Source organism: Syngnathus floridae, chromosome 21, assembly GCF_059516105.1.
Source record: "Syngnathus floridae isolate MCC-2025c chromosome 21, RoL_Sflo_1.0, whole genome shotgun sequence".
Taxonomy (NCBI): Eukaryota; Metazoa; Chordata; class Actinopteri; order Syngnathiformes; family Syngnathidae; genus Syngnathus; species Syngnathus floridae.
The window spans coordinates 3,370,879-3,390,685 of NC_142433.1; the positions used below are offsets into that span (position 1 = coordinate 3,370,879).

The 19,807-nt window shown below is 43.4% G+C and overlaps 2 protein-coding genes across 8 annotated transcripts; one reads left to right on the forward strand and one right to left on the reverse strand.

Moving 5' to 3' along the window:
• Positions 1–310: 310 nt before the first annotated feature.
• map7d1b (MAP7 domain containing 1b) lies at positions 311–16,869 on the reverse strand. Of its 6 annotated transcripts, XM_088365882.1 has the most exons (19): positions 16,786–16,869; positions 13,273–13,450; positions 9,058–9,264; positions 8,263–8,331; positions 8,076–8,096; positions 6,756–6,919; positions 6,590–6,698; positions 6,095–6,199; positions 4,743–4,862; positions 4,427–4,575; positions 3,734–3,876; positions 3,189–3,430; positions 2,732–3,014; positions 2,482–2,662; positions 1,497–1,601; positions 1,372–1,422; positions 1,245–1,299; positions 965–1,174; positions 311–870 (listed from the first exon to the last, which is right to left on the reverse strand). In XM_088365882.1, exons 2-19 carry the CDS (start codon positions 13,337–13,339, stop codon positions 860–862), a joined length of 2,292 nt encoding a protein of 763 aa, XP_088222008.1. In that variant the 5' UTR covers positions 13,340–13,450; positions 16,786–16,869; the 3' UTR covers positions 311–859. The 6 variants fall into 6 exon arrangements, with proteins under 6 accessions (XP_088222008.1, XP_088222010.1, XP_088222007.1 ...); XM_088365884.1 differs by lacking the exon at positions 16,786–16,869 and having other exon boundaries at positions 4,427–4,551; positions 13,273–13,632; XM_088365881.1 differs by lacking the exon at positions 16,786–16,869 and having other exon boundaries at positions 13,273–13,631.
• On the forward strand, positions 16,372–18,687 carry meaf6 (MYST/Esa1-associated factor 6). 2 transcript variants are annotated; one of them, XM_088365901.1, is made up of 8 exons: positions 16,372–16,540; positions 17,229–17,344; positions 17,409–17,496; positions 17,567–17,612; positions 17,681–17,873; positions 18,106–18,135; positions 18,511–18,544; positions 18,623–18,687. In XM_088365901.1, the coding sequence occupies exons 1-8, from the start codon at positions 16,451–16,453 to the stop codon at positions 18,635–18,637; spliced, it is 612 nt and encodes a 203-aa protein (XP_088222027.1). In that variant the 5' UTR covers positions 16,372–16,450; the 3' UTR covers positions 18,638–18,687. The 2 variants fall into 2 exon arrangements, with proteins under 2 accessions (XP_088222027.1, XP_088222028.1); XM_088365902.1 differs by lacking the exon at positions 18,106–18,135.
• Positions 18,688–19,807: the final 1,120 nt, after the last annotated feature.

Below are 19,807 nucleotides of genomic sequence, written 5' to 3' on the forward strand. Positions count from 1 at the left end.
TCTGTGACGTTGCAACGCGAGTGACGAATGACAAAAGTTAAAATGAGTAGATTATTTAATTTTCTAAAAATAAACTGGTGATTCATCCACAGTTTTAAAAAATGCATTATTTAAAATAAATATAATTCGGATGAATTAAGAAATGTTAACAGTTAATTATTTGTTGCCAATATTCTTTTATTTTGTAATAAAAACTAAATCAAAACTCACCTTTATTGCTCCTGTTCCTCAAAATGCGATCTGAATCTGAGTTTAAGTTGCACAGTAAATAAAAAAATTAAACTTCAAAATTAAAATGCAGACGTGTAGCTTCCCTTTCATAAAGCTTTATTTCACAGATCCCCTGTGACAGGAGGCCTATAGGCAGCCAGGCTCATTATACATTTACATACACTGTCTGCTCTTCATGTTAAATAACTCAACATTTCAAGACAAAAACGACAAACGCACATTGTTCAACTTAACAATATCAGAACGACGGTAATAATAACAACCATTGTCAAACAAGAAATCTTTTTTTATCCCCACAGGTCTTATACTGTATTTTCTAAAAATTCAGTCATCTTTAAGGTGCACTGTAGAAGAATGTGCATGTGACATGTCAATAAAACTTGCACCGGAACTTCTGTTGAAGACAAGAGAATACTGAATTATATATGTATATTTTCATTCTTTTAGATGAGCGTGTGTTTTCCCCCTTTCCTTTGTCCTAACGTGTTGTCATGGAGTCAGCACAGGCGTGTTGCTTTTTTGGCACACATTTTTTTTTATGTGTTCTAATCTGTATAAGCTGTTGTGATGTAGCATGAATATGCTGAAGCGGAGACGTAAGGCGAGTCCATGAATGGATGGGGGGGACTCACAGGACCTCTGTAAGAGAAGAGGAGATAATACAGGGAGAAAATAATAATAATAATCCGTCCTATGTAAATGCTGTTGTCCATCATCACTGCTGATTACATACCTGCTACATGCTGAGATTTCATAGGCCCTGTTTTCATCAGGAAGGGCTCTCCTCCCGTCACCAGTCCACTCTGGGGAGCAGCCGGGTTAGCGCCGCCGCTCCGTTGCATGATCTGATCGAACTCGCCGTTGGCCGACACGCCGTTCTGGTGACCGTCAGGCTGCACTCCGTTCACGACCGGAGTTGACCCGCTGGCGGCGGGACTCAGACCTGTCACCAAAGTAGATTATTGTAGAACAAATCCAGACATGGAAAATAATCATTCAAGAGACTCGGATACCTTTTGTGAGGTCTGAGTCCTTTCCATTAACCTGTGGAGATGCCTTCACGTCTTTCTGTAGTGAACACAAAACAGGATGTTATAAGAATGAGACAAAAGGACACCAGGTTTTATTTGTTCGACCTACTTTTTCTCCTGCATCACTCTTGCGAGTCCTCTTCATGATCTCTTCGAGACGCTGCACACACAGTAAATAACTTAGCTGCGCTTTCCTCAAGATGAAGGTTGGACTTTTACGTGAAGGACATGCACCTTCTTTCTCTCCAGTCGCTCCTGCTCTTCCTTCTGAAAGTGTTTTTCTCTCTCCATGCGCTGCTGCTCGGCCTCTTCGCGCGCTTTGGCCTCGGCCTCCTCCCTCTGTAATTAGGTCAAAAAGAAACAGTTTGTAAGACGCCTGTCGACATAATGACATGTTTAGTTTGCTACATTGTTTAATTTTCATGCATTTTTTTATGGCCCCCCTTGTATTATTCCTTCCCTTGAAATAGTAAAAACATTTCATTATTTCTTGTAAAAATATGTCTTTAGTCTCATGCTCTGGCTTAAATTTTAAAAATAATTGCTGCAAGCTTCCACCAGAGGGCGGTATATAACCAGGCAGTGCTGTAGGCCCTAGCAATTCTATAGATACAGTACATAAGCAATAAGCTCTATTACATGGTTCAGACATATATCCTGAAATAAGCTAAGTCAACAAATTTACAATCCTTCCAGCAGGCTCCAAAATTTGGCAGGTAGCTCTCACATGCCCATAAATAAGATTCCAGCCAATCTCGACCGCTGTCATATAAAACAATGGCTCCATTGAAGGAGCAAAGGGGAGTCAAGGATAGGCTAGTCGAGAGCTAGCGTCGTACACTGACTCTGCTTGTCTGACCATCAGCCCACCGCAGGCGCGTTCAGTGAAGGAGACACAAGCCTGTCACTATCTCCTCCATCACAATGGCTCCCTCAGCCGCCACTCATCGCTATTATGGAGGTCACCAGCTGGCATGTGCCCGGGCAGACAAGGGGCCTCTCTGACTATTAGGGCTCACGCGTGATAGATCGAATCCGTGACAGCGGCACGCATACTGTATTTCTCCCCCTTTTTTTTTAATCTGCCCAGATGCCAGACAGCGCAGGCGGCTGGACCATGCTTCTATGCATTAAGTGTCCCAGATGGTCCAACGGGGCTCTCAGCTGGACTGCCACATATTTAAAAAAAGCTAAATCCGTCATTCATTAAAGCACCCGCCTGTTTCTGCAGCCTGTCGTTCTCCTCCTGCTCAGCTTTGGCCCGCTCCTTGGCTTCCTTCTCATCCTCAGCTCGCTGGGCTTCATCCCTCAGACGCTGCTGCTCGGCCATGAAGCGAGCTTCCTCCTCTCGGCGTTTCCGCTCTTCCGCCTCCCGTGCCATCGCTTCTTCCCGGAGGATTCTGGAAGGAATCGTGCATTTTAGACATGTCGTATCGGGACTCCTATTACAATATGGCGCGCAGCCAAACCTGTTCTTGTGCTCCTGCTCTTGGCGCTCCTGCTCTTCCCTCTCCCGCTGCTCCCGCGCTTGTCTGCGTTTTTCGGCCAGGACGCGAGCGGCCTCCTCGGGGTCGTTGGTGCCAGCTGATGGCCTGCTGGGCGCCGCGGTCGGATTACTTGCGGCGTTGACTGCGGGCGAGGCAGCTGGCGTGGCGAGCTCTTCTTTGGGCACAGACCCGTGGGAGGCTTCAACAAGTGGCGGGTTGGGGGAAGGAGATGACGCTGGGGTAGCAGCTGACGCATTATGGGAGTCTACAGGAGAGGATGGAGATGTATTATGAAGAAAGCAAGTGACAGTAAATAATGACACAGAAAACACATCAACTAAAAGCACACAATAAAATGGTGCTGCGTAATCTGGATGGCAGCCAAAACCTGAAGCCCACCTTGAAGGATGGCCATCGTCACCATGGTTACCACACTCACCCTTTTTCTCCTCTGAAGCGTTGGACACCTTGGGTTCTTGGCTGGTTTCCACGGCGACCGTGGTGACCGTCTGGGCCTGCAACCTGGCGGGCGTCTGGGCCCGTTTAGGTCGGGTTTTGGAGCCAGGAGGGGGCGTCTTCTTCCCCGTGGGCGTCTTGGAACCTGGCGCTGGTACCAAAGGTGATAAGGGACGACTTTTGGGAGGAGCGGGTGATGGAGGTCTGGTTCTTGGCTTGGGGGTGCTGAGATAGAAAAGAAGCACGGATGACCTCAAAAGGAAATGGGACTGTCACCGTGTCAGGAGAAGTTTTGACTTTCCAGGTACACTTGTGAATAAAACAAAACTAGGTCAAGTGGAAGCGGAACTCCGCTTTGTGTTGACAACATTCTCTCACTCGAGGGACCAAAAAAAAAAAGCATCAATTGCGAAAACCCCGTTCAGTCTGAGCAGAACTTCTCTTAGTACTCAGATGAGAGCATCTCGGCCCATCTGTTCAAAACAACCCGACTCCAAGAATAAATAACTTTCATCACTGCAGGAATACCTGGACTCTGGCATGGATCTCCTCGTAATTGTGATGGGCGATGCCGTCTGTCTCTTCTTCTGTACTCTCTCTTTTGTCAGTGCGCTCTTCTCTTTCTCGTTCTCTCTCTCCTTGTCCTTCTTCTCTTTCTTCTTTTTGTCAACCTTGAAAACAGGCAAACATATAAACGGAAGGTTTAAATCAGATGGAATCATCCACTGGTTACCTAGCAACAGACGTAGCCGCGGGTTCTGTTCGCATCAGCTTTAAAATAAGTTTCAACCATTGTTATTCATATCATTTTCCCATCATCTCGCCATCGTACTTCGCCTTGAGGGTGAAGTCGCTCTCTCTCGAGCTTTCATCTTTTACACACAAATGCACTCCGACTGATCTCATTTTGCTGTTTGTAAGAAGACGCGGCCGGCGGCCAAATGTATTTTTACTGAGACGCAATGAAAAGTCATCAATATTCAACAATATAGTCCCGTTATTTTAGTTGAGGACACCGACCACGTAAATCAGAAATATTAATGCACCAAGTTATCCAACTGTGAAAGCTACTAAACTGCATCACAAATCAAAATAAGGAAAAGCGAGCTGCCACTTGTTGCCTGGCAACATAATGATCCCCCCGTCTTGCAATTTACTCCGAACAACACAAATAGATGTTTCGAAAGGAAGGTCGTTCCCAATACGGCAAATCGTGCCTACCGGTGTGAAGTTCCGTTGCCGTTGACGCTGGGTGATGTCGGGCGTGCTGGCGGAGGAGTGCCTCCAGCGCTCGGCGGAGTTTTGGTGGGGATGGTGGGAGCAGGCGTTGAGCGGGCTGGCTGAAGCTGAGCGGGAGCAGTGATGAGAGTCTGAGTAGTGTGTAGACATGCAGGGATAGGGGGGTGGAGGGGTCACACACATTTACACACCATGCAGGTTGGTATAAAACTTGAAGACTCTTTGGAAGTCATTGTTAAATGCAGACAGAGACAAAAACACAATTGGTTTAGTGACACACACACACACACACACTCACAAGAGTCACTGTTGTTGAGGAGGGTGGCGGCGCTGCGACTGCGAGCCAGGAAGGACAGCGTAGGCGTCATGAGCCGCTCCACGATCCTGCTCTCCCACGGACTCAGACGCAGGCTGCGGGCTGACACAAGAGGGCGCCGTCAATATCGGGTCATTGTCAAATCCTCTCCCCCGTCACGTCAATTGTCCCCGCTGTACTTTTCCGAAATAAACCCAAGTATGAATTATTATTATATGATACATTCATATTTGTAAGCATTAGTCAATTTTAAGACTTTTATAGCGTACAGAATTTTACCCACAATAAAAAAAAGGTATGTTGACATTTCCAAATGTATTTTAAATGCCGCAATCATAACATACTTGCTCCTCACGAGTAAATTGCTTTTTTGGGGTCATAAACTACCGTCCTTGTTTACAGTAAGAGCACATGCTGTCACCTTCGCTGTGTGTTTTATGACTAGCCAATAAAAGGACTACCTCCTGTTGCTAGGCAACCGCGGTGTACCACCCGCCACCTCCTCTCCTCTTTCTCCAATGCGGCAAGAAGGAGGCCCGCTTTTGCTGCCGACTGTTCTGTGTGGGTAGCGTGGTGCTTTCGCCCATGTGGAAATGTCAGCACAATCTTTTCATCAATGATTTTGCAATATGCTAATTTGTGTTTCATATATCAGATATTTCATATCGGAAATGTGTTCGATGTAGAAATACAAACAGTATTATATTCTTAATATCCCAGTAAGCATATTAGCATGCTGACTTAGCGCACCACAATAGCAAAATATTGCCTCAAAGAGGCCCAACTATGTTGGAACAAGATGCCACGATATTATTAGTAGGGTTCAATCTGTCGTCGCAGATTGAAAGATGTGGTCATGTGAGGAAAACATTTTTAAAAAAAAAAATGATGTCGTAACACAATTCAATATGAAGACACTGCTCATGAACAGAAAAGTTCATCGCACCACCGAGACCACCAACACCGATACCACCAACTTGGAGCCACCGACAGAAAGGTGGAGGGAGACGCCACATGAAAATGCCGTGAAGAGACATTCAAGAGGCATGGTGCTATGACTTCAAAGATGAGAAGACCCAAAATGCACGGAAATCAAAATGAAAAGTCAAATTAAAACACCACGATGCGCACGAGAGACCGTGAGAGTGTTGTTGGGGGGGGGGAGGTGCGCGGCCAATGACCGATCACCAAGCGCAGGCAGGCAGGCAGGTCACCAGACACGACGATTATAATAATCAAAGAAAAACCCAAAAATCAGAGAGAGGGGGAGGGGGGGTGGAGCGGGATGAGGAGGGAGGAAAGCCTGGCGGACATTGACGTTGGCTCGTCCTTACTTCTGCTGGGGGAGTTCCAGAGGGTGGCAGAGGACTTGGACAGCCTGTTGTTAATGACAGGGTCCACCTGTCTCGGCAAGTTGACCGTGGAGGCCGAACATCTGCCTGCACCGGAGAGAACGCAACACACAACATCTGTTCACACCGTCGGCCCTTGCTCTGGAGAAAAGGGGAGCGACGCACCCGTGTGCCTGGGGTCAAATAAATTCCCACTGGGTCGGTGGAAGGGGGGAAGATTTTGAGGAACAGTAAGGGGAGGGGTCAGTAAAAGGAGTAGGAAGAAAGAAGAAGAAAAAAAATCTGCCCCCTGGTGGCCGGTTTAAAATGAATGTTGCCATATCGCAAGAAAATTCCCAGCACTGACGTCATGTGTACTCCGCCCTCGCAACCGCTTTCTGAGAACATTTCCTCGAATTGCGTCACTTGGACGACTGGCTGTGCAACGCTTCTTCATTCAAAGTGACCATGCTGATACATTCGTCTCCCAAAACTTACTTTCCCTACGGGAAGTCTGGTTGAGTCCACCCGCCCAAGACCATCTCTGCTGGCGGATCTCGGCCCACGTCTTTTTGGTGGACCTCTTGATGGCCGACTCGTATCGCTCCTGCGCCGCAAAGACAGCAAATCAGAACATTCCAAGCGCTATGAAGGTGAAACTGACCTTGTTCTTCTCCAGTTTCTGCCTCTGCTTCTCCTCCAGAAGAGCTCTGCGTTTTTCGGCCTTCAGTCGCTGTTCCTCCAGCTTCTTCCTGCGGTCCTCCAGCTGACTCTCTCTCAGACGCCGGGCCTTCTCTTCCTTCTCCAGCCACTGGGCTTTCTTTGCCGCTGTTATCACGAAAAAAGGTGTGTCATTTGAAGGCTTCACAAAGCTAGTCAAGATGTTCTCCTCGCTGTGCCCTGAGGAGTGGAAGCAGATGAAAGTTTTTTTCCACAGCAATTGTTGAAGATTCCCCGCGGTGCTTCAAAGACTGCTTGAGCAGATGCAAGTCTGTACGCGACCACGGCTCATTTGGTCGGGGAGCAATTAAACAGCAATGGGCTCTTTTCAATTAAACTTTTGTCATGCTGGAGAGCAGCTGTGCTTGCTTTTGAACCTTCAGCCTCATGTCAATTCAGAAACCGAATGAGTCGGCAGTAATATTTTGTTGTTGAAGATTATTTAAAAATATTTTGTGGCTTTAGTCCTGAGGAATTTCACAGTGTCACGCCAAGATGCGATTTTTCTCTCGTTCAGTGTTTGGCAATGACAAACTCCTTCTGGTAATCCAATTGCTGGCGGGGAAAAAAAAAAAAAAAAATCCCATTATGCTTGCAGGATTACTGCAGAATTGTGAAAAATACATTAAGTTAAAGCTTAGGTTTGTATTTATAGGCTTCGGGAAAAATCACCAGCAGATCTTCTTTCATTTGGACCAATATTTGTCTGAATTGTAAAGTAGTTTTTGAGGACACAGTTCAGTGTTGATATTGATTCACAATAGGAGCCACCATCGTGGAATAAATCTTGCATAAGGCGATAACCAAGATGTCGTTCCAACTGTGGTGCGACATCACTAGCGATGCTAATGAATATGGTAATTAAATCTAATCGGTGTGCAAGGCCTGGTTTCACATCGCATTAATGGTGGCTCGCCCAAGGCTTCATAACATTATCCCCCTTTCCACTCATCTGGGAGGATGACAGACATAAATTTTCTAGTCCTTCATTTAAGAGAGCACTCAAAAGGTCAGAGGTCACCGATTAGAAACCACCCATACCTTTGTTGTCTGGGAAAAAAAAAAAAAATTCCAAATGATAAATCATCATCATTTTAATTTTCCAGTCAAGGTCATAATAGTGTCAAAATGTGAAACATGCATTTGAGGTTAGAATGAAAATCAAATGAATCAAATCTCAGAACGTGAATCCACCCCCAAAAATCCAGTTTTGTTATTTCGGAATGATTTGAATGCAATTGACGGTTTTAGTAAAGCGCCTTACCTTGCAACTGCGTTTGCTCTTCTGAAAGCCATGCAAGGAGACAACAATAAGAAACGTCAATAACAGAGAGCCAGGGAAGGGACGGCGATAAAAGAGGTTAGAACAAAGTAGGGCGGAATTAAAAAAAAAAACATGCATCGACTTGAGTCGTGCACAAAGCAGTTCGTGAATCGGGTTTATTACTCACCGATATATCGGGCTCTTTCCTCCCTCCTTTGCTTGGCGAGCTTCTGCCGCTGCTCGGAGTTCATGGAATCTGTGGAAGAAGCCACACGACAATTTGTGAGGATTTCTCAAGGTCGAAGCAGCCTGACTTGCTTACAATAATATTTTGGAATGATTTGCACACTTTTGTGACTGCTTGACTGATCCCGATATGTATGCCATGTATGTGGACGAATCAGAGCGTGCGACACTTCAGCGCCATCACCATGGCAACCGGATTTTAATCCCTGCCTGTCTCTCGCTCTCCACCTTGGCTCTGTTATAGGGATGTACAGTATACATTAACAGGCCACGTCCCACTGAGATGCCATTAAAAGTGCCCCCCCCGCCAACCCGCATGCGACAAATGATTTGGCTTTTGCCCAAAGCCATCTGTCTGGCGGGAATGAATTGATCGACATCGGAGTAGAAAATTACGTAACTGTCTCACACATTGCATTTTACATGTGGGCTTTAGTTTATCTCCGACAACATGGGCCAAAAAATGCCTGGTGTTGTTGGTGCACCTATGATACAGTAAATAAAAATGCTTATTCATCTGTTTTTTTTTATTTACGCAACAAAAAAGTGACCTTGCGGGCTGTCACTTGGCTGCAAAGCGTTGTACATAAAATTTTATTTTTAATTGCTTGTACATTAATTATATCTTTTATTTATTATTTATGAAAATTTGTTTGCAATGCTTTGCTTAAAACGCTGTTATTGTTTTGTCATGCCTCTCATTTGGAAAACCGGGTTACGTAAAACCAGCAGTCACCTTTCTTGGGCCGAGGGGGGCTGGTGGCGCTGGCGCCCGGAACCGACGTGTCCGTCTTGCAGGAAGCATCTGTCTCGGTGGGGCTTTCTGCTTTGGTGCACGACTCCGTCTTGCAAGAAAGGTCCGTGATGGCCGAGTCGTCCGGCGTGAGAAACACGCTGCCTAAACACTTGTCTCCATTGTGGATGTCACCTTGCAAGGGCAGAGCTGTGAAGAGAGAAAAGAAAATAAGCTTTTTATATTTATTGCAACATTATTGACAGTATTGATTATACTGGTTTGCTTCCTTCGTGGCTGACACACTTTTACTATCAAACCTCAGGAGGTCACAGGGGCTTCATTATCATCAACACTCCAACCTCATTAGAAATCATTAACTTTTACACGTCACTCACGTCTGCGGCAAGACTGCGCCGCCCTTCCCTTCCCCTTTTTTTTAATTTATTTTTATTGTTATGAACAGACTGTTGGAATGGGAAAAAAAAAACAGAGCGAGGAGATAAAGATGGACGTCGAGAGGCTGAAGGCCAACTCTCCTCTCACATTGCCAACAATGGGCAGATGGAGAGTGACGCTCTCCTTGGACCCGACCAAAGACATAAATTACAGATTAACACCGGGCTTCTTTCCAACGCACCCCACTGTACGGTAATAAGGAGGAATTGTGGGATGTTAAATTGGATCCACGGCGAGACGAAAAAAAAAAAGCGGCGAGCTAGAAGTCATTTCTGTCCTTCTCCAAATTCGAGAAGATTACATAGTTTGATATAATGATGTAGTTATAGAGTAGAATTTTGAATTATACTGGAAACAAAGAAAATTACAAAGCCATAAAGAACAGCAGGCGCCCTGGCGATAAGACACATAAAGCAACAAAACAAGAAGACGACCGTCAATCACATGACAGGGCGAGGCTGCAACAGATTTGTCCAGTTGCTAGCAGGTTTAATTTCCTGCTATCAAAACACTCCATTCATGTCCATGTTAAAGAACATCCACCAGAAGTTACAACCCGAGAAGAACTCATTTCACCTGTCAACACAACAAAACAAACATGACCAACAAAAATGGGATCACGTGTGAGCAAACCCTCGTGATCGAATGACAAACTCAAACACGCCCGCTCCCCCCCTCCCCTTCCTGACTGCTATCTTAGGTTTCTGTGCCACTGTGACAGACTTTGCGTTTATAAATAGCGACGGGCACCGTACAGAGAATGTCGGCCATAAAAGGGGCAAAGCGTCTGCCGGGGCACCTTGCAGCAAGTTGACCAAAAGAACCGAGACCAAGAAACAAAGCATGGAAAATAAGACTTGGACCATCCACATTAAACTGAAGCCGCGGTGACAAGAATTAGAGTTCGACCACAACGGCTCATGTTACTCTCATTCTTTCCCGGAATCTTTTTTTAAAAACACAGACGGTTTATCGGCCAGATTTTAAGTCCGGCAAACAAGATGATTTAAAAAAGATGTGAAAAAGTTCTCAACCAGATTCCAGGTGACCTTTTCTTGGCTCCGTCATAAAGTAAACATATTTTACTGATTCTAAATCTGGTGTGACGATTCACTCCCCGACTCAAGGATGGTGTTAGTTGTGAGGCAACCAGACTAAAACTCCGCCAAAATCAGTAATGACTGGCGTGTGTTGTTATATCTGGGTCAGACCACCTCAGGAATCTCAGGCATCTAACAACTCGACATAGCATGCAACAAATTGCCACGGCCACCTACTAGTTCAATTTATTTCATATAGGGAAGTAAATCCAAATCTGTACATTTGAATTCCCTGATAGCACTTCCTGTGTGTATATTAAAAACACGGAAATGCTCCCAAGTGCCCGGGGGGAAAAGTGGAAGAACATTCCCGAGTTGTTGAGGACAACAACAACGAGGCAGCTGAGAGTGTGACATTCCCTGAATATTTTCTTTTCTGTCAATTAGCGGGTCCGTTTTTTTTGCCTAATCTGCGAGTCGTGACGAATAAAAGGTCATTGAGTTCCAGATGGAAAACAAACTTTAGATCTCGGTGATCATGAGGTGTCCATACGGCGACACTTGCGAGAGTCAAAACAGACTCGGTGTGAGGAAGAGGAAGACAGGATGTGACTCCTTTGAGACGAAGTCTCTCCAGATGCCTTTAAACAAAGAAATGGGTTACCCAGTCACAGAGCTGCAACACAGGCTTGGCATTAATCATAGATGATTCATTCCTTATTCATATTTTCCTGCTTCTCCACGTGGAGACTAAAAGGAAGGCCAAAGGTGGTGCAAGAGGTTCAACAAGAAGTTGCAACATTTCGTCGGACGTGACCTCATCATGAGCTCGTGTCCACGAAAAAAATGAAGCAGATGAAGATAGTAAATGGTCGTCAACATCTACATTCTAAAAATAGAATCTGCAGTGGTGGGATTGAGTGGACAACCAGGGTTGGAAGAACCTCACACACACACACACACACACAAACACACACAGTGCTGCTGCATCTGTTTGCAATTCCCCTGAGGTCAGAGCGGTGCATCAACACAAACATCTTAGTTACTGCAGAGAACCAAAAATTCGATCCACATTAGCCAGACGACTTCTCCATTATATAGGAAATAATCATCGAGTCACTCCGAATTAAAATGTACGTGCCCGTTGCCACAATGGCTAATCTCTCCGATGACGGGGTTTATTTGGACTGAAATAATCCCCCCCAAACAGGATTAATAACATCAATGGCAATTTTTGAACCGGCGAAAAGGAGAATGAGGAGGGGAAACATGAGTAATCTGAACGTAAGCCCTCAGGAAGCTCTTTCATTCTCCTTCCTGGAGAATGGAGGCCCTTCCTCTCCTTTTCCTGCGAGGGCGTCATGGCAGAGATTTATAACATCTGCTCTCGGCTTCGCTGACGTGGAGCGGCGCTTAGAGACGAGCTCTGGTCTCCTCCTTTTCTACGTCTCGCCCTCCAAGCGGTAGTTTCTCAGACATTCTAACAAAAAAAAAAATGCTCTTCACTTCAAGTCACATACATTTAAGAAATGTAGACCCAAAATGGTGGACTTTGTACTCCTAAGTACACAATGTAAGGTTTTGAGACTGGATTTCCAGACCGGCGGTGATCTTGACAGCGAGCCAAGAACATTACGTCAACATGGCTCGGGAGCAATGTGGACAAAAGGGAGTGTGAGTCGACGTCTCGTGATTCTTTTCAGTGCTGTGTTTAACCGAAAACTGAGATCCTAACTCCAGGGCAACGCCGCAGAAGGTCGAAAGTTTTTTTCCATCTGCACCACTCGCACTCTGCAATTTTTTCCCATACTGGGCCTTAGGGAATGAACTCATCCAGCTCCCAAAAAAACAGTCCAAAGTTCTTTGGTCATACTTAGATCCGTATCAGGGTTTGAATGACCACTATCACATCATTGTTTGGACTCGTCGAGCATTTTGGGACTATGACGGCCATTCAGGGCCTGCACACACACACACACCAAGCTGTAAAAAGCAAACAATCCGTGGGTTGGGATCCGCTTCTTTTGTTTTCCCCTTTTGCTATTTTTACAAGACTGAGACTCTGAGAGAGAGAGAGACCGAGAATGTTTCAGTTTATCTAGCGTGCCTGTCTTTTCGGGGTATGTCACATTCCTGATAACGTACTGGAGCTCTCGGTGGAAGGCCCGGAAACCAAGTTATCGCATTTAGTAGCGTGTATAACACGAAAAGGAAAAAGCATCACAGTGGGGGTCTGGTTGACACTATTTGAATTAGGACCTTCATGAAATATGAAGTTATCATGGTTTGTAAGTCCAAAAGGATAAACGTCCTCGCTCTCTCTCCCTGAGTGATGTTCCTCTGAGCACCAGTAAATGCATGGACGGACACCCACGCATGAAAAACATGCAACAGTAATAAAGGTAATGCACGTCTGCTGGAGACAGGGGGAGGGGAGGGGGGGGTGACATCGTCCATCAAGATGCACAGGTCAAGGGGAGATGAAGGGTAGATGTTTGTCTCCAGCTTTATGATCCATCTTGTTCATTGAAATGAGGCGGTGGGGGGTGAGAAGTGTTTTTATAGACATCAGCATGATGGATTTATTTATTTATTTACACGTTTTGCAGAGATGTTATGCCTAAAAAAATGCAGGATATCCACTGCCACTATCTCAAGTCATTTATTTTACAACGCACCATGACCTATTTTAATGCAGTGTGGTGTCCTGTGTACTCACATTTATCTGTCAGTGTCAGCTTCTCGTCGAAATGATGTCCAAGATCCTTATAATCCATTGCGTCCATTCAGGCGGATTGCAGTTGCTGTCATTCCTCACCAGTCTCCCAAGTACAGGAGCTGCAACTCCCGGTCCTGATTCAGCCAAACACGCCCTTTCTAAAATCCAAACGGAAAAGCTGAAAAGCGACACCAAAACCAAAAGAAGTCGATTAATGCCCACTGAAAACGACGCGGAAGCTTTATACAATGTAAAGTGACATTAGTGTTTCGCTAATTGGCATTAGGCGCGTGTAACGCGTCTTCTGTGGAAAATCCACAGTGGGAATAAAATGCCTCAGTTGTGCCAACTGCAACTTGGTCAAGTTAGGTGAAAAATAATCGTTTTCCGGTTAAGGTGTTCACTAGAAAATTTTAGGCCTCATGCGCATTTTCGCAAAAGCGATTTATCTTAAATCCCAACATGGCAACAAATGTCTGCATCCGGAAAAATGTTTCAAATATTAAATGTAAAAATATTTATTCAACAATATATTATCGATCTACTTGTAGTGGAGGTAAGGGTGAATTTTGAAATTTTAAAATATATCTTATTTTGAAGGTAGTTTGCAGCGTCCGGTCATTATCATTGCACGCTGTGATTAACTTCACGAAATTGATCGTTGAGAAAACCGCATGCCGGAAAGCTGGACTTTACCATGTGCTCGGACACGCGAAATTCTTCTTTTGTGCATGCATTTATGTTCAAAAACCCATGTCAACATAACCACGGAAATATTTTTATTCACCGTACGTTGTATTTGGTTTGCAGATTGTAGTTTGTCGAAAAGCACTTTTCTTCTTTTAACTCAGGGAATGGTTTGACCCATCAGATGATTTCGAGCAGCTGAAAACAGGGTGACTTATATGTTGTGAAGTCGGTGTAATTACAACACTCGAGCCCAAGTTAACTGTTTATAACTGTAGAATTGTGCAATAGACTAAAGTTGGAGCATAAATGAATTAAAATGACAGGAAAGTGCTGGGATCATATGGACACTAATTGAATGCTAATGTGAGGCCATTTTTCAGATGAACATAAAGTGACAAGGCATTATCTGCTATGTCATTCATATGATTTGTGATGACAATCTAATTAACTATTAATATAAATGTATTAGCACCGCACGGTGAGGTCTTCATTCCAACTCACTCCGAAGGGACAAATGATTGCAAAAGAAAAATCGTCAATGCAATTACAATAAAACACATGCTTCCATTTTAAGTATTTTAAACCTGATGAAATCCACAGCAAGACCAAAATGCAAAAATCAATTATAAAAATCGGAAGCATTCCAAAACACAGATCACACTGTAATCTTGTGTTGTTTTCCAACTATTGCTGTGGGTCATGTGTTGCAATAAAGTAGAGCGAGTGTCTTGGATCTTCAGGAATAGCGCCTTGGGGAACCTGAAGAGAATCTTTGTTGCTCAGGTCATGATCTTGAGATACAGAAGAGAATGAAAACAGCAAGAAGAAAAAAGATGGAGATAAACAGTGACGTCAAATTGAGCTGTTTGACCTCCGTATAAGGAGAGCAAGTATGAAAGAAGCCATCCAGGAACAACTGAGAGTCTGTAGTCAGAAAGCCGCCAGAGATATATAACTTGAAGGCCTACCACTTCAACACCACAAAGTGAAAATGTTATTTTTTCTAATGGGGCCCTTGGAGTTGTTATAAAATGTTTTCATTCCTGTCACCATTTTTTTTTTTTATGACAGACAGGAGCAACAAGATTAAATAAATCTCGTCTAATCTCTGAAATGTACACACCGGTGTGTACAAAACCTGCTCTTTTGAGGGAGAACTTGTCCATACTTGTTTGAAACGCAGGGCGGATCAGAGAAGCTCCCATCATCCCACAAAGGCATGTATAACTGCACCTCCTCCACACAAAGCAACACAAAAGTCAACATAAACTGTTTTGCACGTCGACATCCTCCTTTTGACTGGAGGAGGGGCGTGGTTACAAAAAAAATCTCCTCACACTGTTAAAATCCCCCCGCAAGCTCACAAGAGCGGAGGTAAACATATTTGAAGAAGGCACGGTTGAGGTCATCATCTGAATATAACTACAGCTGCTGCTGCGTGGGAGTCAAGCAGTTGTTCGGAAGGGCGTGAAAAATATGAAATAAAAAGATAATTCATTTGAATAAACACAGTCCTACTATACCAGTTATATTTAATGTTTCTCATGATGGTAGCTACGTTTTTCAAAAATTTGAGAATGGGTTTGACCCAAAGGTGAAGCACCATCCCAAATTCACGTCCACTCCTTCACATTGCCCTTGAGCAGTTGGCATTCTAGTGTCATCAGAATCTGTCAGCTGTTCCAGAGGCGGGCCGCAAGCAGCTGGGACTGCAGCAACTCCCTCCCAGTACATATCAGAACCGCACAAAAGCATCCAAATATTAAAATAGATGGCTCGTTAGCTCATAATTGGAATGCAATTTGTTGAAATTGAGATCATTTCAATGTGAGAGGTCAGCGAAAAGGATGAAGTAAAACTTGTGAGCTTCAACTACTGCTCTGCAGCTTGTTGCTATGGTGATACGTTCTCCAATGAGGCCTTATCGCTACGGTCCTTTGGCGCTACCTGGTGGCGGCTTTGACGCATTAATGCATGAATATATATTTTTTATACATTATATTTAACATTTAATAAATATATTTGAGGGGGGGACAACTCAGTTTTGCGAAAACTGACAAATTTTGTTTTTGAACATCAGTAAAAGCAAATATAACATGAAACTTGACATTAGGCTCAATGGTTATTTGAAAATCAAATGACTGCATATATTTCAAATGGAACTATACCAACATGAAACACAGAGGCAAAAGGCGTCATTGTGACATTTTAAAACCATCCATCCAACTATTTTCCATTACTTGTATTCTTTAGATCACGACCTTTGCTTTGGCACAAACTTTAATTAGATGATCTATGGATCATCTACAAAACTACCCAAAAAAGCTGCAAATGCTTCTCTGCAGCTTGTTGCCATAGTGATTTGATGCCAACTTATTTCTAGGGTCTTTGAGCGCCACCTGGCGGATGTAACGACGAATTTAGGCGTTACTGCAAGCTATCCCGCCACCTTTTTTGTTTCTCTGCGATCTCCACTGCTCGATCCATCATGGCGATGCACGCTAAGGCTACTCCGCCGCAGATCCCGGACACCCGCCGGGAGCTTGCCGAACTGGTGAAGAGGAAACAAGAGCTTGCAGTATGTTTATGTTATGTCGATAAAAGTGTTTTGATTTTCTAAACGTGCGGGATCTCCTCTAACGCAAAATTGTAACGTTTATGATGACATTTTAGCCGGAGTGGTTAGCTTAGGCCTTGTACATGCTAGGCTAATAAAGGCTACCCGCATCGCGCTTCTTTCTAAGCTAATCTTTAGGCTCATTCATCGTTTAAACTTTGTGCTTTATATGTTATGTTCTGCAATGATGAATTAAATCTACCTACGTTTCAAGACGCTTGAATACTTTGTTAATCTGCACCAGCTTAATTCTTCTGTGCAGGCTAACCAGCTAGAAGCTAGACTGGGGTCTGCGTGAGAATCAAATTCTCGCGGGATTTTAATTTAATGACGTCACCAAACCCGGACAAACAAATGGCAGGCGCATATTAAGTATGATTTTAAAATAATCAAAATAAATATATAGTTGTAAAAGTAAAAAAACAGTTCCATATTATTGGTATAAAATTAAGGATAAAAAATATTTATTCATTCCATGAGGAAAATGTCATTTTTATAATTCCATTCATAAAAATACACTCATTCATATTAATAGAAAACTACCACAGAGTAAAAACAAATATGTACACATTAAAACAGGGAAGAGTAACAATTTCAGACTTTCACTGCTCAAGAATGCAAAACAAGTTATTTTTCAATTGTGTTATAGGAGACGCTTGTGAATTTGGAGCGACAAATATATGCCTTTGAAGGCAGCTACCTAGAAGACACTCAAATGTATGGCAACATCATCAGAGGATGGGACCGATACCTAACCAACCAAAAGTAAGTTGTAAGCACAAGAGTAAAAGTTATATTACATTATTAATTCATATCATGGTTCTTACAGGAATTCTAATAGTAAAACTGACAGAAGAAATCGAAAATTCAAGGAGGCTGAGCGTCTGTTCAGCAAATCATCAGTCACATCAGTTGCAGTAAGTTTGTCCGACCCATTTGCTGTATTTTACAAAAGAACTCACCTTAGAATATTTTTTTTATCAACAGGCGGTGTGCGCGCTCGGTGGGATACCAGATCACATGAACGAAAAACGTGAGGAAAGAGATATGCGCCCAAAAGATGTCATCATGTTCGTTTGCTGAGGTCTGGTTTCTCGTCAGGTGAGGCGGGGAGCGGCACGGAAAGCGACGCCTCTCCAGACCTTCAGAACCAAGAAAACGAACCCAGCCAGGAGGACACGGAGGACGTCGACTCCACCCTGCAGGACTTGAAGCCTCAAAAAGCTGCATCTTCCTCTTCATCTGGTAGTCATCACGGAAGCCATAAGAAGAGGAAGAACAAAAACCGGCACAGGTAGACACAAATTAATCAAGTTAGTACAGACTGTATATGGGTAGGATTACTAAATTAACAATGCAGGATTCCTCTGAAATAGTCAAAATAAATCTGAATGTCAAATATTTGTAGGTATTTGGGATCTCATGACATATTATTTCAGTAGGCTCTAAGCTTGTCGGGGTTTGGTGAACTAACAGCTGCTGATCTTTTCCTCTTGTAATGCTGACTCCTCCCCCTTCCCTCCCAGCCCTTCTGCCATGTTTGATTATGACTTTGAGTAAGTTCTGAATTTTACTTCCTGCTCCTGTGGTCTGCACATCCTGTCCGCTCGTAACCGCATCCTGATGTCGATTTTAAAAGCCTGCTAGTTCTTGAGTGCATGTTTTTGAATACCTCTCAGCATCCATCACTCCTCATGGCTTGTTTCTGGGCCCGGCGTCACATTTTTTCTGGGAATCAAAAGCAGTGCTGTTGTTGTAAGATGATGGGATGGCTGCAGGTTTGTCTGCATAAAAAAAAAAGAACAATTAAGCATTTTATTTTGCTGTGGTTTGGTTTTGAGGCTCCCTCATGGTACAGTAGTGGCACGGCTTTTTGTCATGGCTCTCAGAACGCAATCTCTCATATCTAAATCCGATATCTCTGTTTTCAGGTTCGACATGAAAGTGAACAAGAAACCCCGAGCTGTAAGTCTGATTTATTAAAACTCCAACAATTAATGCCTTTTTGAATTTGATCAATTTAATTTTCTTCTCCTTATGCAGGAATATTCTACCTGAGCAAGACAAGTGCAAGATGTGGACCCACAAGAGACTTTGTGGACTTTTTACACCCCCCCACTTGTCATATTTCATCTATGATGCATTGAAAACATTCCCCATCTTGTCCTGCATGTTACTCCACACCAGCCAGTAACATTTTGTATAGTGTTTAAAAAAAAAGACTATTTATTTTGTCTGCAATTTTTTTTCAGCCCACATTGTTGTGAACCCCCTTCGATTATCTGTATTGTTTTTATTTCATTGTTTTTCAAGAAGCGAATAAATTACCAGTGATGCTGGGTTTTTTTTAAAAAAAATTGTCAAATTTTATGTAGTACAAAGACTAACCTGCAGGGGGCAGCATTGCCTTAAGAATAGTAAATATCGGCGTTAAATGGCTTGTAAATGTGCTCTTCGAATAAAAATGTCAAATAGTAAAATAAGTAGAAGCTTGACGAACAGTTTACAAGTTTACTACTTAATTATTGTGACAAAAATGCAACATAATATGAAAACTAAAAATCTAAAATTCCAACTAATGTCCTGAATAAAATAAAAATATATTGATGGGAATACATTTTCAAATTTTGGTAGCCAGTATTTCTAATAGGCCCAGTAGATGATCCTTTTAGCATAGCATTACTATTCCAAATACGCCCCTAATCTTTCACGAGACAAAAGTAGAATATCCGCATGACAAAGACGCTGGAAACTGTAAGAGAGAACTTAATGCTACGCTGGCATATGCGGTGATGGATAAACTGTGAAGTCTCCAAAATACATTCCCTGGTTTCAAGCAGCCTTTCCATCCTAGAGTCACGTTTCATTTGGCTCACCCGTTTCATAAGTACTTTTCCTACACTGGAGCATTAAGGCCTTCAAACTTTTTTTTAATTTTAGGGTCAGAAAGTTTAGACAAAAGTGATTAGCTGGCATTTGGCATCGAAATAGTCTGAAAATCTTGTCGTGCGGGTTCGTTCCAAAACTTACTGGAGACACTTCTTGCACACTATAATTATGGCTTGTCTGGGGAGAGATTCTGTCACGGTTATACATAGCGTGTTGTTGTGAAACATACGGTCATAGTTGTGGTCAAAAAGGACTATTTCAGAAATGGGCGTGATTCAAACGAGGACTTTGGAAAGTTGGGAAAAATGGCAATTGTTAACATACATGATTATGAATAGC

Bases quoted from the DNA above. Each gene is read 5' to 3' on its own strand.
- map7d1b (XM_088365882.1), bottom strand. From the start codon at position 13,339: ATGGACGCAATGGATTATAAGGATCTTGGACATCATTTCGACGAGAAG. The intron at 3,877-4,426 runs GTAGGCACGATT...CCTGTTTTCAAG, and splicing joins GGCAACGGAACTTCACACCG to GTTGACAAAAAGAAGAAAGA. The intron at 1,300-1,371 runs GTAGGTCGAACA...TGTTCACTACAG, and splicing joins AGAGTGATGCAGGAGAAAAA to AAAGACGTGAAGGCATCTCC.
- meaf6 (XM_088365901.1), top strand. From the start codon at position 16,451: ATGGCGATGCACGCTAAGGCTACTCCGCCGCAGATCCCGGACACCCGC. The intron at 17,497-17,566 runs GTAAGTTTGTCC...TTTTATCAACAG, and splicing joins CATCAGTCACATCAGTTGCA to GCGGTGTGCGCGCTCGGTGG. The intron at 18,136-18,510 runs GTAAGTTCTGAA...CTCTGTTTTCAG, and splicing joins ATGTTTGATTATGACTTTGA to GTTCGACATGAAAGTGAACA.